This window comes from Cololabis saira, chromosome 15 (assembly GCF_033807715.1).
Source record: "Cololabis saira isolate AMF1-May2022 chromosome 15, fColSai1.1, whole genome shotgun sequence".
NCBI classification, from domain to species: Eukaryota; Metazoa; Chordata; class Actinopteri; order Beloniformes; family Belonidae; genus Cololabis; species Cololabis saira.
Window position 1 is genome coordinate 45,043,465 of NC_084601.1, and position 17,297 is coordinate 45,060,761.

General features: G+C 44.9%; 1 protein-coding gene across 1 annotated transcript in view; it reads right to left on the reverse strand.

Annotated features, from left to right (window-relative positions):
- Window positions 1-561: 561 nt before the first annotated feature.
- LOC133460973 (protein NLRC3-like) overlaps window positions 562-17,297 on the reverse strand; it is a 24,414-nt gene continuing 7,678 nt past the window's right edge. Inside the window, exons 2-7 of the mRNA XM_061741682.1 lie at window positions 14,857-14,949; window positions 11,807-11,894; window positions 6,954-7,188; window positions 6,818-6,850; window positions 906-2,303; window positions 562-662 (exon numbers count right to left, since the gene is read on the reverse strand). Coding sequence (XP_061597666.1) covers window positions 562-662; window positions 906-2,303; window positions 6,818-6,850; window positions 6,954-7,188; window positions 11,807-11,894; window positions 14,857-14,918 — 1,917 coding nt within the window. The 5' untranslated portion in view covers window positions 14,919-14,949. The remainder of the gene's footprint in view (window positions 663-905; window positions 2,304-6,817; window positions 6,851-6,953; window positions 7,189-11,806; window positions 11,895-14,856; window positions 14,950-17,297) is intronic.

Sequence of the window (17,297 nt, forward strand, 5' to 3'; positions counted from 1 at the left end):
AACTGCTGTGAAAGGTCAGCAGCTAACGGGGATCTAACAAAACAACCAAACAAACAGTTGTAACGGTCACCAGTTGAACACTTGGTGTATTCTGACCTGAGAGACTCCAGGTGACAGTGTGGACTCTCCAGTCCAGGACACAGCTGCTCCAGTCCAGAATCCTGCAGGTCGTTGTTGCTCAGGTCCAGTTCTGTCAGACTGGAGGACTGAGAGCTGAGAACTGAGGACAGAAGTGGACAGATGTTCCCTGAGAGGCGACAGCCTCTCAACCTGCAGAGGAGATTAAAGAGAGATCATGAGGTTATTTAAAAGTAGATTATGTCATTTAACAAAGAAATAAGTGATATATTATCAATGAATGCTGATTATTTCAATGAATAATCAATAAGTATTGATCATAGTGATCCCTGTATTTATCTTCTCTGCATGTAAAGTTTTCTGAGATGAATCATTGAGGAGAACTGGTCCCACATGAACCTGAACTTAGTTGAACAGTTAATTTAACTGGTTTCCTCCAAGAACATGTGATTGTAACTAAAACAGATGTGTCCGTGTTCGTCCTTACTTAGCTTTCTTGGACGCTTTGACCACCGGCAGCAGCCACCGTAGAGCCCCCTCTGAAGCTCGGAACTTCGTCAGGTTAAACTCCTCCAGATCTTCTTCTGATGACAGTAAGATGAAGACCAGAGCCGACGACTGAGCAGGAGACAGATAATCTGTGGAGAGACGTCCAGACCTCAGGGACCGTTGGACCTCCTCCACCAGAGACCGATCGTTCAGTTCATTCAGACAGTGGAACAGGTTGATGCTTCTCTCTGCAGACAGGTCCTCACTGATCTTCTCCTTGATGTATTCAACTGTTTCCTGATTGTTCTGTGAACGTCTTTGTTTTGGCTCCATCAGACCTCGTAGGAGGTTCTGATTGGTCTGCAGTGAAAGACCCAGGAGGAAGCGGAGGAACAAGTCCAGGTGTCCGTTCGGACTCTGTAAGGCCTTGTCCACAGCACTCTGGTAGAGGTCAGTCTCTGTGTTTCTCTGTTCCTCCAGCAGGTTGACTCCAGAGTTGATGAAGGTCTGATGGACATGAAGAGCAGCCAGAAACTCCTGGACACTCAGATGGATGAAGCAGAAGACCTGGTCCTGGTACATGTTGCTCTCCTCTCTAAAGATCTGGGTGAACACTCCTGAGTACACTGAAGCCTCTGTGACATTGATGCCACACTCTCTCAGGTCTCGTTCATAGAAGATCAGGTTTCCTTTCTGCAGCTGCTCAAAAGCCAGTTTTCCCAGAGACTCCACCATCTCCCTGCTCTCTGGACTCCAGTGTGGATCCGTCCCAGCTCCTCCGTCAAACTTGACCTTCTTCAGTTTGGCCTGGACCACCAGGAAGTGGATGTACATCTCAGTCAGGGTCTTGGGCAGCTCCCCTCCCTTTCTGGTTTCCAGGACTTTCCCCAGGACCGAAGCAGTGATCCAGCAGAAGACTGGGATGTGGCACATGATGTGGAGGCTCCGTGATGTCTTGATGTGGGAGATGATCCTGCTGGTCTGCTCCTCTCCTCTGAACCTCTTCCTGAAGTATTCCTCCTTCTGGGGGTCAGTGAACCCTCTGACCTCTGTCACCATGGAGACACACTCAGGAGGGATCTGATTGGCTGCTGCGGGTCGTGTGGTGATCCAGAGATGAGCAGAAGGAAGCAGGTTCCCCCTGATGAGGTTTGTCAGCAGCACGTCCACTGAGGTGGACATTCTGGGGTCACTGAGGATTGTAGAGTTGTAGAAGTCCAGAGGAGGTCGACTCTCATCCAGACCGTCAAAGATGAACACGACCTGGAACTCTTCAAAGTTGCAGATTCCTTTGGTTTCAGTGAAGAATCGATGAATTAGTTCCACCAAGCTGAACTTCTCCTCTCTCAGCACATTCAGCTGTCTGAAGGTGAATGGAAGCAGGAACTGGATGTCCTGGTTGGTTCTGCCTTCAGCCCAGTCCAGACTGAACTTCTGTGTTAGGACTGTTTTCCCGATGCCGGCCACTCCCTTCGTCATCACCATTCTGATTCGTTTATCTCTTCCAGGTGGGGGTTTAAAGATGTCTTCCTGTCTGATGGCTGTTTCTGCTCCGTCTGGTTTCCTGGAAGCTGCTTCAATCTGTCTGACTTCATGTTCATCGTTGACCTCTCCGGTCCCTCCCTCTGTGATGTAGAGCTCCGTGTAGATCTGCTCCAGAAGGATTGTCTCTCCTGCTCTAGCAATCCCCTCAGACACATCCTTGTACTTCTCCTTCAGCTTAGACTTTAACGTATCTTAATGAAAGAACGTAAACACAGAGATTTAGTGTTTTATGAACAACTTAATTCTAAAAACAATCAAGAACTGAACATCCCCTGATCAGCTGTAACTTTACGACGAGCTGTCCAATATTGAATAGATCGCTTTTAAAACACCTCTGAACATTCAGGACGTGGAAGTGACAAGAACATCTGGGTTTCTAGTACCAGGATGTTGGCAGTACAGCCCTGATGGGTTGTGGGTTGAAGTGGAAAGTCCAGGTTTAACGCTTGGAGTGGAATTGGTCCCCACAGTTGCTATCAGAGCACATCAGGTTGGTATCTCAGAAGTCTGGAGGATGCATGAACACCTCAGATCCTTAATTGTGTTCTTAGACACCTTCTTAAGCAAGGTGTGACAAGAGACTTGTCTGCAGAAATGTTTAGGAGGGTGTTAATATAAATATATATAAAAACTGGTCAAATCTGTCTCACCATTGCTGTTTCAGGTGTCGCTACCCAAATAACATATGAACATCCCTGACAGCTCTGCAGCTTGTAACGCCCGCCAATGTATGTATGTATAATGCCCACAAACGTAATAAACCACAAAACGCACGCGATTTCCCACAAATGTAATTACTATTACGTTTGTAGAGATTTATTATGTTTGTGGGGAAGTGAAAATCTTCAACTTTCAATGTTGTAATAACTTCTCACAAATGTAATAATGCGCGATTCGGGTTTAGGAGCGCACCTTCCATGAGAGAGACGCAACAACTGTTTGTCGTTTTTGGAGGTGGCAAAGAGAAGAATAGATATTTCCTCACAAAGACCGTTGCACTGGATATTTGCGAGTACATTACCCAGACCTATGGTGTGCCCAAATTGAGAGCACACAGAGCGCACAGAGGGCACAGAGCAGAGAGCGCTTTGCCACCTCGGTGGCAAAGCTCTATTCTGGGGTGCCAATGACGTGATCATTTTTTTTTTATTTTTATTTTTTTATTTATTTATTTATTCACACTCACACATGTGAATTGGTCTCCTGGAGAAGCTATCAAAAGCTTATGGTAGGAGCCAATGAACATACATACAGTAGGCAGGAATACATACATACACTTGCACTAAATACACACATAACACAACAAACAACATGCACTTTATACTAGACTACCACTTACATGCAACATATCACATTACAAACACTTAACATGAAACATTTAGTGATCCCGGAGTGTACGTTTATATATATGAGCTTAACAATTGATTCTTTAACTGCCGTTTAAATATGGAGATGGACTGTGACTTTTTAAGGCTTTTATCATTCAGCTCATTCCAAATCTGTGGTCCCCGACACACAACACTCAAACTTGTTCCCACAAGTTTACATTTTTTCCCTATAATAAGGTGTGTCTAGTTTTGTGGGTGTGCTGGGGAACGGAGATTGGGATGAGTTGAGTTAGTCTGGGGTTCAAACCTGAGACCACCTGATATATTGTACATGCATTATGGAAGTAGTTATATTCTTTGAGTCGAAGAATACCATAATGGGCAAACAGTTGTCGAGTAGGTGAGTTAAATTCAGTCCAAGAGATGGCACGGATAATTTTTTTCTGTAAAACTTCTAATTTTTTTAGATGACTGGGGTAAGTATTACACCAAATAATATTGCAGTAATTTAAATGAGGTTCAAACAAAGTTTTGTAAAGAGTGAGAAGGGCAGAGCGTGGAAGCAGGTGTCTCAGTTTGAAAAACAGACCGACATATTTAGATAGTTTTTCCACAAGGTGATCTATATGACATTTAAAATTTAGACAGTCATCAATGAGGACCCCAAGGAACTTTGTAGAGTTTACTCTCTTTATTTCTTCATCATTTATTACGATCTGAAAGGCCAAATTCTCCATATTTATTCGTTTTTTATTGGAACAAAATAATATATAATTTGTTTTCTTAATATTAAGAGAGAGTTTATTTACTTTAAACCAAGTGTCCACTTTAGAGAGCTCATTGTTAAGGAGGTCTTGGAGTTCATGAATGTTGTTATGTGATATAAAAAGGTTTGTATCATCAGCAAAAATTATTTTTTGGAAGACCTTTGAGCAGTTGACCAGATCATTTGTATAAATAATAAAGAGTAAGGGCCCCAAAATAGAACCCTGAGGAACCCCATATTTGATGTGTCTATATTGAGATTTATCGTCATGGATGTGAACATATTGTTGTCTTTGTGAAAGGTAACTAGTGAACCATTTAAGTGCTGTGCCTCTGATCCCGTAGTGGGTCAATTTGTTTAGCAGTATGTTATCATCAATGGTATCAAAGGCCTTTGGACTCCAACCTGCTGCTGACCTTCTACCTCTCATCCATCCAGAGCCTGCTGACGTACTGCATTACAGTTTGGTACGGCAGCTGCACTGCTGCGGACAGAGGAAGGCTCCAGAGGTGAAAGCAGCGCAGAGGATCATCGGCTGCCCCCTCCCCCCCCTCACGGACATTTACACCTCCCACTGCCTCAGCAGAGCCACTAACATCATCAAAGACAGCTCCCACCCCGGCTCTGACCTGTTTGACCTGCTGCCTTCAGGAAGACGCTACAGAGTCATCAGGTCAAAAACAAACAGACTCAAAAACTGTTTTTTCCCCAAAGCCATAATCGCCCTGAACAATATGTGAATCATCCTCGTTACTGTCTCTTTAAACTGTGCAATACTTCTCCCGGACTCTGTGCAATATTCTACATATGTATATACTGTCATCTGTAAATAAAAAAAAAAAAAAAACGATTCAAATGCACCTTAACCTTTTTTATATTTTTTATATTACTTATATTTCTTATATTTCTTTTGCTTTATATTTCTTATTGTTTGCACTACTGCTATTTGTCTTGCACTGGAGAGGTGATGCTGCTTCAAATCTCACAGTACCCAGGTACACTGATAATAAAGTATTCTGATTCTGATTCTGACATGCGGGAGCACAACACTCCTCCCTGTCTCCTCCTTCAAATACATATGTTTGAATATGATAATGAAGATAATTATCCATTAAAAACCGCTCATCCTAACAAGAAATGTGCAAAAAAAGGTAAAACTAATTAAAAAAGACATCGGCTCTGAGCTGGAATAAATAATTTATTTGGGGGCATTTCTTCCGATTTCAGCTGCATTAGTCCTGGACCAGCAGGTCCAGGACTAATGCAGCTGATGGTCCAGTCTTAGTCCTGGACCAGCAGGTCGGTGTGATCTGATCATCAGCAGGTTCCTCTAACGGAGCCAAAGCTCCATCAGGATTTGCAGGTTCCATCGTTGAGCTCCTTTAGTTGTTTGTTCAGATCATGTGGTTGATTGTGAGATTGTTGCAGCTCCACTCTTGTGTAACTTATCTGGTGATGTCGGGACTGTCGTGTCCTTCACGTGGTCCTGAACTTATTAATGACATGATGTTTCCTCATATTCTGCACTTCACTGCATCACCAGTGAGTGTCGCCAACGGACAAAACCTCAGAAAAGTGCGTTCACCAGCCTTAATGTGTGAATGAAGGACCGCAGCTTTCTACGTTCACGTCATTCTTTGTACATCCGACCGTGAGCGTTGAAAGTGGCAAACGCACCATTTTTATGTGGGGAGGAAACTCGTTCCAGAGTTTAGGGGCTATAACTGAAAAGGCACGGTCGCCCCTGGTTTTTTGCCTGGTTTTGGGAACAACGAGACGCGACTGAGTAGAAACCTCAAAGACCTAGAGGGAGTTAAACATGTAGGAGGTCTGAGATATATTTTGGTGCCAACCCATTTAATGACACTAGTATTTTAAAATTAATTCTAAAAGAGACAGGGAGCCAGTGAAGGGAGGCCAGAACGGGTCTATGTGATCATACGGGTTCCTGTTAAAAGACGAGCAGCCGCGTTTTGGACTAACTGTAAGCGTGAAGGGAGGTCTGGTTGACGCCAGTATAGATGGCATTACAGTAGTACCAGTTATAGTACCAGTTATAGTACCAGTAATACCAGTTATAGTACCAGTAGTATAGAGGGCATTACATTAGTCCAAACGGGTTGAGATAAAAGCATGAATCACTCGTTCAAAATCATTCAAAGATAAAACAGATTTAATTTTAGATAAAAGCCTCAGATGATAAAAACTGGATTTTACTACAGAATGTACTTGCTTGTCCAGTTTAAGATCACTGTCCATTTTGACGCCGAGGTTGGTGACTGTAGTTTTCAAGTAAATGTTTAGGGAACCCAGATCATTAGGAGGGCCATCACAGGCCCGATTGGGTAAAGGAGAAAAATGGGAAGGATGTCATGCTCAAACTGTTGAAACTGTTTTTATAACGAGGCTGTGAAGCTAATTTCCTCCATTTGACCATAAAACATGCAAAAAATGCGCCTCTACTTCCTCCTGAAACTGAGGAAAGCCATAGCCCCATCAGGAGCAGCTTCTACAGCGGCTCCATCGAGAGCATCCTGACGGGAGGAAACACACCCATTTCACAGGAGAGTTTTTGTGAAGTGAATCAATGCGACTGATCAGAACCATTTACCTGTTACAACAGCTGGAGAGACTGGAGGTTTTTCTGTTGGAGGCAAATGAAACATATTATTATCAGTTATTGTTTAAACAGGATAAAATCTTCATAGTAAGATGGTTTTTGTGTTTTTTCCTTCTCCACAACAGACCTTTATCTCTTTTCATCATCTTTAAAATCATCTCGGCCACCTCTCTGGTCTTTGAGGAGAACCTCTCCACCATCAGATCTACTGTCTTCAATCTGTTCGCATTCTCCAGATAACACAGTTTGATTGGTTTGAAACCATGCTTTGATTCATCTGCATTCACCAGGTACCACTGGAATTTCTCCAGCCCACTGGAGTCCAAATCCTCCAAAGTGTCCTTCAACCAGAATTTTACCTCCTTTAAAGAAAGAAATCATCATAAATGAAGTTTTAAAATCTGAATTCTTGACAGAGAATCAGATGGACTTGAACAAACTCAGGAACATCCAGAAATCTGAAAATGGGTTAAAGATCAGTGTTTTCCAACCCTGGCCCTCAAGGGTCGCTGCTCTGCATGTTTTAGATGTTTCCTGCTCCAACAGGCCCACGTCTGGACCTGCAGGTCTTCTTGGCAGGAGCAGACTCCAGCCAACCCAGTAAAACCAAAGATGAGTCTGGCAGTCAGCTGGACCATTGACCCTGTTGCGTCCAGTCTGGTGTTGGGTGTCGCCCATGTGAACTCTGAACTTATAAAATGTATGAACACTTTGTGAATGTGTATATTCAACTTTGAAACGGCTCAGCTGAAAATCGGCTGTAATGTGCCTCCAAAAATGGCCGACCTGAACTACAACCTCCAGCATGCCTTGCGGGGGGGGGTGGCGCCTACAAGCGGCGCGCATCCAATCGCAATGAGGCACCGATGACGTCACCGCAGCGCGCGTAGGATCAAAACGCCGCGCTGCGCGTTCATCTCTCTCTTTTTCCTTCATTCAACTGGCGGATCAGCACGTCTTTCTGGCTCCAGGCCAAAGGGACCACGGCCTTCCCCCCCCCCAAAGGGGGGGATCTGCAGCGTGGTCTGGTCGGAGGATCAGCGAGGACCCGCGGCGCAGACAGCGTCGGCTGCATAATAATAATAATAATAATAATGATTGGATTTATATAGCGCCCTTCTAGGCACCCAGAGCGCTTTACAGAAATCATTATTCATCCATACACATTCTCACCGGTGGTGGTAAGCTACATTCGTAGCCACAGCTGCCCTGGGGCAGACTGACAGAAGCGTGGCTGCCATATCGCGCCTAACGGCCCCTCCGACCACCACCAACATTCATACGAGGCAAGGTGGGTAAGGTGTCTTGCCCAAGGACACTACGACAGCAAACTGGGATAGAGCGGGATTCGAACTGCCGACCTTCCGATCATTGGACGACCCGCTCTACCACCTGAGCTACTGCCGCCCCTCTCTGCCGCGCATCTCTTTCCTTCTCCACTTCATCTCATCCCATCTCCTTTTCTCCCCCCGGCTGGGGGGAGGGGTAAGGCCCGCATCGGACCGGGCCCGCTCCGTTGGACCCGCGGTTGAAGCGGCGGTCTCCCGGGGAAGGCTCCGGCTTCCACTAAACTCTGTCCTCTTAAGTTTCACAGATCCAAGCTTCCGACGCCCACGCGCTCCCGGCGACCAGATCGGGACACAGCTGCGACTGAACGCTCAGACTGAAACCCCCCTCCCCGCTCCGAGCCCCTGTCAGCTGACCGCGCAGGGATCGGGGACGGACGGCCGGCGTCTCGCCGGCGTGAGCTCTCCCGGGGCCCGGACGGCCGCGCGTCGGCGACCGGCGCAGAGAGGGAAGCACGGCAGGAGAGACCGGTCCCCCGCCGCGCCTAGGAATGCGTGTGAGCCTCCGTTTTGGTCCGGAACCACGGCCCGGCACGAGGCGGCCCCGCCGCTGTCCAATCCGTTTCAGGGGAAGGTACGGCCCAGTCGACAAACCCGCAAGCACCCGATCCGGATCCCAGAGGAAACGTTAGCCCGGGAACGGCAGATCAGTAGGACTAAGAACGGTTCAGAGCTGTGTGAAGTCGTGATCTCTGTTTATCAGTAACTTAAGAACGTTTTCAGAGCTAAATCTGTGTTCAGAGCTGAGATTACATTATCATCATGACTGTTGTCATTAATTTGTAGTCACCACTTTCTGCTAGTCATTCATGTTTTAAAGCGCCGTTTCGCCAGTTGATCACGGTTTAAACACCGGGATCACCATCCGTTCTAATTGCACGTGGCGTGGTTACAGTTCCGCCATCTTTAAAAAAAACGCAGCCATCTTTATGCAGCCACAATATTTTAAACCGTACATGTTCGTGATATCATTTTTATTATTGCTTTGATTTCTTTTTTTCATTCCATGCATTTAACTTTAAGTTTCATTTTTATTGATTGTTGTTTTTCTAGTTAATTGTTTTATAATACTAAGTTCTGCCATCAGGTTTATTTGGGGTGTTGCGTTTATCATCTTTTGACACCTGTATGTAAATAAATCCTGATTGATTTTTAATGAGTGGTTGTTGTTATTTCATGCAAGATTTGGTCACAAATTGATTTGTTTAAGCAGAGCCTAGTGTTCGGATACCATCCCTTCAACGAATAACTGGGTATAGTAATTACTTTGAGACTGATATTCTGCTGTTAAGTTATCATTTCTCCGGATTTAAGGCCCGGAGTGGTGCCCCGAGGATTTTATTTATCATATTGGTCATTCAATTTGATAAATAGTCGACTTTATTAATTATTAATAATTATTAATACAATTATTAATAAGCCTTCGATAACTGATCAGCTTAGCTACCCGAGTTGCACAACACTGGTAGTAATGGGCTTCCCTTTGTCTACATCGATGTCATATCACAACACAACAACTCTTGTGCCGACTGACACGCATACTGAAGACGCTCCTAAAAACTACTGACATAATCTAGCACATTGTGCTCAGTGTGAGATGTTTCCGTCCACCATTTTCCCTTGAGAAGCTGAAGAGGACGACCCACCGCACGACCAAAGACTAAAGCTGCAGGACTAAATCCAAGAGATCCCTGTGCGGCCTCTCTGATGGCAAAGAGCAAAAGTGGAAGACCCTCGTCCCTCTCAAGACAGACCTGGACAACATAGACTTTAAAGTCTGATGAAATCGTTCCCCCAAGACTCGGAGTGACAAGGACTCGATGTTTGATGCAAATACTGTGAAACTTCTCTGATGATTTCAGTGAACTGCTGTCTGTGATCTGTGTTGATTTAACCGTGGAATCATTGTTGCTGATTTTAACATCCATGTGGACAATCCTAAGGACATGTGGACAACCCTCAGGACAACCCTCGACGCTGCATGTAACAGAGAGCAAACACAATAGGGGGCGGAGCTAGACCTGCTGGCTCTGACGGTCTGAGCATCTCAAAGGTTAGTGTGTCTGATGTGGGCATGTCTGAAACAAACAGATCCCACACAACCAGGGATCCTACATCTTTTCTCTTTTCTTATTAGAACAAGGCTTGCTGCAATCAGGTGTCTTTGCTCATGGCAATGAAAACACTCACGGTCACCAATGGCATACATTTTTACACACCAATTTCGTTGTGCGTCTCCGTTCAGCAGTTGGGGATTGTGTAACTTTTAGAGGAAACACATTTTTATACGTTAGAATCATGTTTCTAAAACCTTGTCCATTTGCTTCAGGGACAAGTTCATAGGCGTGCAACACCGTTCTTTTCAAGTTAGCACTCAACGGCAGAGACCAACACTAATTTAGTGAGGTAGCCATGCACTCAAAGGCAACTAAATAAGATTCAACGTCTGACCGAAACGAAGGAACTAACGTGGTGTGATTACTGACGTCAACGTGTGTGCTTTGAGGTGACGTAGCTATGGACACGGGTCAACTCTTTTCAAGAGCTCTGATCCGGAGATGCATCGCTTGCACTAACAGCTCTTTGTTGCGCGTCTCCACCTCCTGAATATGAAAGGGTTAAGCGGAGATCTTCGGGGGGACAGACCTGGTTGAGGTTCAGAAACTGGATCAAGGTCCACACTGGATCACTGAACACTTGAGCAACCTCTGCTACCTTCACATCTGAAGGAATAAAAAATAAGTTTTGTATCCTGAAATGTCCTTCATTATCAAAACAGTCATATCAGCTATGCACCTGTTGTTTATTGTAACCGTGAGAGAGGCGCTTGGTTCACACGGGAAGCTCGTGTGGGCCAAGACTTAGCGTGAGAACTGGCGGGGGGGGGGGGGGGTTGAAGGGGCAACCCCATTCCGCGAGAAAGGTATAAGGACGCGAGAGCTGGAAGTCCGGATTCAGAGTCTGCTGTGGGTCAAAGTGCACGGACGCCCAGCGGGTTTAGGCTGCTCTGCCCCAGACTGCCCCGGCTCTCCAGTCCTTTCTGTGTTAAGGTAAGAGTTTAGGCCTAGCCCCTATGTGATTGTATGTTGCTCTGTCATTTGTGGGGGATAACTTGACACAGAGTTATCCTAGCAAAAGGGCAGGTGTGTGTGAGTCTTCTTAAGTGCACTGCTTGTTTGCTAATAAATGTATTCATATCTTATAGCAAAAGCGAGTGTGTGTCTGATTCATTTTTGCACAGCCGACCCCTCTAGAACCTAAGTGAGATTTCTCCCAAAACAACATCCACCCCGTCTACGGCGGTAGACGTTTCTAACAGCCTCTCAGACGTTAGCTGCTCTACTTCAGCTTTGTCAGAATGTTTGTCCAGTTCTTCCTCTACAGACTACGAGACTGCCTCACTTCTGGAGCCTCTGGGGGTCAAATTAGGAATTGCAAAAGTTGGCCCTTCTGCGTTAGCATCGACTGACGGGTCTGTTGGAATGGTGATGTATTTGTTGTCTGTAACATCATTTGCTCTTAAAGAGAGATCTCTGCTTGCATCAGCCGAAGAAGATGAAGAACAAGGAACTCTTGAGTTTCTCATTCAGGAACAAGGAGGTTGTGATTTAAGACTGGGAGCAGTTTGACTTACAGTATAGCTGTCATTCCTGGAGATCGTCCCTTCCCTGGAGTTAACCTGGTCCTCAGACGTCACATCGTCATGTGTTTGAAGCTGACTGCTGCAGAAATGGAGAGAAAAGAGGATTGGTCTGCAGATGCTTGACTGTGATTGGTTGACAGGTCCAAGTAACAGCTTCTTAAGTCTTGTTGTGAAGCGATAACACTCTATGTACAGACGGTTGCTTCAGTCATCCACTCAAACACGTCAGTCAAGGTTCGTGTAATTCACCTTGAACTGATCCCTCACTCGTTACCCAGACCCTGAGACGCTTGGACTCCCCCACTGAGACCAGGATCTGATCCCCGACCCAGGGAGGGTGCATGAGGTCCATGGTCTCTGATTTGGAGCTACTGATTCTCATCCCAGCTGCGAACCGCTCAATCGAGGGTAGGGCTGGGCGATATGGCCTTTTATTAATATCTCCATATTTTTAGGTCATATCACGATACACAATATACAGTGCCTATCATAAGTATTCACCCCCTTGGATGTTTTACCCTTTTAGTGCTTTCATAAATCAATCCTGGTCAATAAAATTTGGCTTTTTTAACACAAAAATGTATTGGAAAAAACTCTTCAATGTCAAAGTGAAAACAGATTTCTACAAAGTAATGTCAATGAAATAAAAATATATAAATAAATATAATTGTTTGCATAATTATTCACCCCCTTCAAGTCAGTATTTTGTAGATGCACCTTTGGCTGCAATCACAGCAGTGAGTCTGTGTGGATAAGTCTCAATCAGTCTTGTACATCTTCCCACAGCAATTTTGCTCCATTCTTCCTTGCAAAACTGCTCAAGCTCTGTCAGGTTGCGCGGGTATCGGGCATGAACAGCCCTTTTCAAGTCCAGCCACAAATCCTCTATAGGATTGAGGTCTGGGCTTTGACTTGGCCACTCCAGAACATTAACCTGGTTCTTTTTTAACCATTCCTGTGTAGCTTTTGCAGTATGCTTTGGATCATTGTCTTGCTGGAAAATAAATCTTCTCCCAAGCCGTAGTTCTCTTGCAGACTGAATAAGATTGTCCCCCAGAATTTCGGTGTATTTTGCAGCATTCATTCTGCCCTCAATCTTTACAAGCCTTCCAGGTCCGGCTGCTGAGAAACATCCCCACAGCATAATGCTACCACCACCATGCTTCACAGTGGGGATGGTGTGTTTTTGGTGATGTGCAGTGTTTGGTTTTCGCCAAACATAACGTCTTGTCTGATGGCCAAAAAGCTCAATTTTGGTCTCATCAGACCAAAGAATCTTCTTCCACTTGACCATGGAGTCATCCACGTGATTTTTTGGCAAAATCTAGTTGAGATCTAATATGAGTTTTCTTCAACAGTGGCTTTCTCATTGCCACTCTCCCATAAAGCTTTGACCGGTGAAGAACCCGGGCAGCAGTTGCTATATGCACAGTCTCACCCGTCTCTGCAGCTGAAGCTTGTAACTCCTTCAGAGTAGTCATAGTATAGGGTATATAGTATAGGGGTCTTGGTTGCTTCTCTCACTAGTCTCCTACTTGCACGGTCACTCAGTTTACAAGGGCGGCCTGATCTAGGCAGATTCACACAAGTGCCATATTCCTTCCATTTCTTGATCATTGATTTCACTGAACCTCGGGGGATGTTCAATGCCTTGGAAAAATTTTTTATATCCATCCCCTGAATTGTACTTCTCAATAACCCTTTCCCTGAGTTGCTTGGAGTGTTCTTCTGTCTTCATGGTGTAATGGTAGCGAGGAGTACTGATCCACCAGTCTGGACCCTTCAGACACGGGTGTTTTATACCTCAATCACTTGAAACACACCCACACCACTCAGGTGATCTTCATTTCACTAATTGTGAGACTATTGGAAACAATTTGATGGACCTCTATCGAATTAGACCATTCAATTAAAAATGGGGTGAATAATTATGCAAACCATTATATTTCTTTATATATTTTTATTTTATTGACATTACTATGTAGAAATCTGTTTTCACTTTGACATTAAAGAGTTTTTTCCAGTAAATCTTTGTGCTACATTTTATTGACCAGGATTGATTTATGAAAGCACTAAAAGGGTAAAACATCCAAGGGGGTGAATACTTATGATAGGCACTGTATATCTCCATATTTTGCCTTAGCCTTGGATTAACACTTTCACCGACCCTGGTGATTGGAGACTCTATAGTCAGGCATGTGAGGCCGACTCCAGCGGCCATAGTTAGGTGCATCCCGGGGGCCAGAGCGGGCGACATAGAAGCAAATTTGAAGCTGCTGGAAAAGAGTAATCGTAAATTTGGTAAAGTTATCATAAATGTCGGCGCTAATGACTCCCGTCTTCGCCAGTCGGAAGTCACTAAAATTAATATTATGAAGCCAAATCAAGGCCAAACGTTTTGCTAATTTGAAAATAAAATTTGAACCTGAAAATTCATTTTTACAGTTTAAATTTTTTTTTCAGTATCAGACCTTGTTTTCATTTTCAGAACTTTTTATTTCAGCTTCAAATCTTTTTTTCAGTTTCAGATCTTTTTTTTTCAGTTTCACATCTTTTTTTCAGTTTCACTTCTTTTTTTCAGTTTCAGATGTTTTTTTCCAGTTTCACATCTTTTTTTCGGTTTCACTTCTTTTTTTCAGTTTCAGATCTTTTTTTTCAGTTTCACTTCTTTTTTCAGCTTCAGATCTTTTTTTCAGTTTCAAATTTTTTTTTTCAGTTTCAGACTTTTGGCCCCGATCTAGCGTAGGGGGCGTGGCATCAACTGAGAGGGGCGTGGTATCAACTGAGAGGGCCGTGGCATAAACTGAGAGGGGCGTGGTTTCAACTGAGAGGGGCTCGGCATCATGAGTGACAGCAGAACAGAGAAGGCGGGGGACGTTCCTCAGTCACGTTGGCTTCAGGAAACGTAAGTTGGAGAAGTTATCAGTAGAAGTTGATTCAACATTGTTTTTACACCATATTCACGTGATTGGCAGTAGAAAAAACGGATACTAGTGACACATTTCTGTTTAAAAAGCTGGGTTTAGGCGGTCTTGTCTCACCTCTGAGCTCCTCGTCCTCTCCTCTGTTCCGGAGGAACCGTCTCGTCCTCCCCCTGATCCATGCTGCTGCCTTCACACACTTCCTGCCTTCATCTGCAGAGGAAACAACATCAACTCACCTTTACCTGATACAAGCGGGACAAATGTGGTGTAAAGCCTGGATTATGGTTCTGAGTTAAACTAACGCAGAGCCTACGCCGTTGCGGTGACGCCGTTGCGGTGACGCCGTTGCGGTCACGCCGTTGCGGTGACGCCGTTGCGGTGACTCTGTTACCGTGACGCCGTTGCCGTTGACGCCGTTTTGTGATGCCGTTTTGTGACGCCGTGCCCCGTGACGCCGTGACGCCATTGTGAACCTTCGGACTTCTCCGTCACTCCATTTCTCCACGGTGCTAAACCCCCCAGAGAACTAGTTGATACTTTGTTTAGCTTCCAGCTTTTCCGGTCACAGTGAATCAAAGAGATAAGGACAACTATTGTGCAAAAAATAAAAACAACCGAAGAAAAGAGCGCTGAAAGTTCACAACTGTTTCACTAACCGGAAATGCATTGCTACCAAGCGAACCAATCACAGCCTCTCGGTATGCGTTGGGTTAGGGTTAGCCTCGACGCGTAGTTACATTTTTTGTGTGTCTATATGCGCAATTTTAACTCTCCAATTAAAGCTGCAAGCAGCGATGAACGGGCCCTCGCACTCACGGCCACCGCCCCCCATAAGCATATCAGAAAAGACACCACCCACGACTCTCTATGTCAAACCATTCAAAAGTTATAGCAGAAAATCGTGACAACCAATCCGAAGAAGGGGCGGGGCTAATTTTCACCAATTATGGTCAAGGACTCAATACCGAGTCCCATGACACCACCCACGACTCTTTATGTCAAACCTTTCAAAAGTTATGGCAGAGAAAAGTATTCTAGGGGGCGCTGTTGAGCCGTTAGGCCACGCCCATTAATGCAAACCATGAAATATCAAATTTATCGCCAAGCCTGGCTTGCATGCAAAATTTGGTGACTTTTGGAGAACTATCAAATATGGACCAATCAGATGAAGGGGGGCACGCTTTTTGGCGTCTAGCGTCGCCACGATAACACTTTTGAAAGAGAAAAGTAATGCGCGTAGTCGCAAGATGAAGACGCACATTTTGATGTATAACACACCTGGGTGCACGTTACGGTTCGGGCCGTATTAATTGCCGAAAGAATGGCATAAATTGCCCCAAAATTACACAATTAATTCAAAATGGCCGACTTCCTGTTCGGTTTCGGCCATGGCGCCAAGAGACTTTTCTTTAAGTTGTGACATGATACAGGTGTGTACCGATTTTCGTGCATGTACGTCAAACCGTATTGTGGGGCTTGAGGCACAAAGTTTTCCGGGGGGCGCTGTTGAGCCATTTTGCCACGCCCATTAATACAAACCATGAAATATCAAATTTATCGCCAGGCCTGGCTTGCATGCAAAATTTGGTGACTTTTGGGGAACTATCAAATATGGACCAATCAGAGGAAGGGGGGCGCGCTTTTTGTCGTCTAGTGTCGCCACGGTAACACTTTTGAAAGAGAAAAGTAATGCGCGTAGTCGCAGGATGGAGACGCACATTTTGATGTATAACACACCTGGGTGCACGTTACGGTTCGGGCCGTATTAATTCTCGAAGGAATGGCTCATATTGCTCCAAAATTACGCGATTAATTCAGAATGTTCAAAATGGCCGACTTCCTGTTCGGTTTCGGCCATGGCGCCAAGAGACTTTTCTTTAAGTTGCGACATGATACAGGTTTGTACCGATTTTCGTTCATGTACGTCAAACCGTATTCTGGGGCTTGAGGCGCAAAGTTTTTTCTGTCTGAACCAACCAGATGAAGGGTGGGCACGCTTTTTGGCGTCTAGCATCGCCACGGTAACGCTTTTGAAAGAGAAAAGTAATGCGTGTTGTCGCAGGATGGAGACGCACGTTTTGATGTATAACACACTTGGGGGCACGTTACGGTTCAGGCTGAATTAACTGCCGAAGGAATGGCATAAATTGCGCCAAAGTGACACGATTAATTCAAAATGGCGGACTTCCTGTTCGGTTTCGGCCATGTCGCCAAGAGACTTTTCTTTAAGTTGTGTACTGATACAGGTGTGTAGCGATTTTCGTGCATGTACGTCAAACCGTATTGTGGGGCTTGAGGCACAAAGTTTTCCGGGGGGCGCTGTTGAGCCATTTTGCCACGCCCATTAATGTAAACCATTAAATATCAAATTTTTCGCCAGGCCTGACTTGCATGCAAAATTTGGTGACTTTTTGGGCACGTTTAGGGGGGCAAAAAGGCCCTCCTTTCGTCAGAAGAAAGAAAGAAAGAAAGAAAGAAAGAAAAAAGAAAAATTCCTACAGATACAATAGGGCCTTCGCACTGAAGGTGCTCGGGCCCTAATTAGCAAAATACTGGAT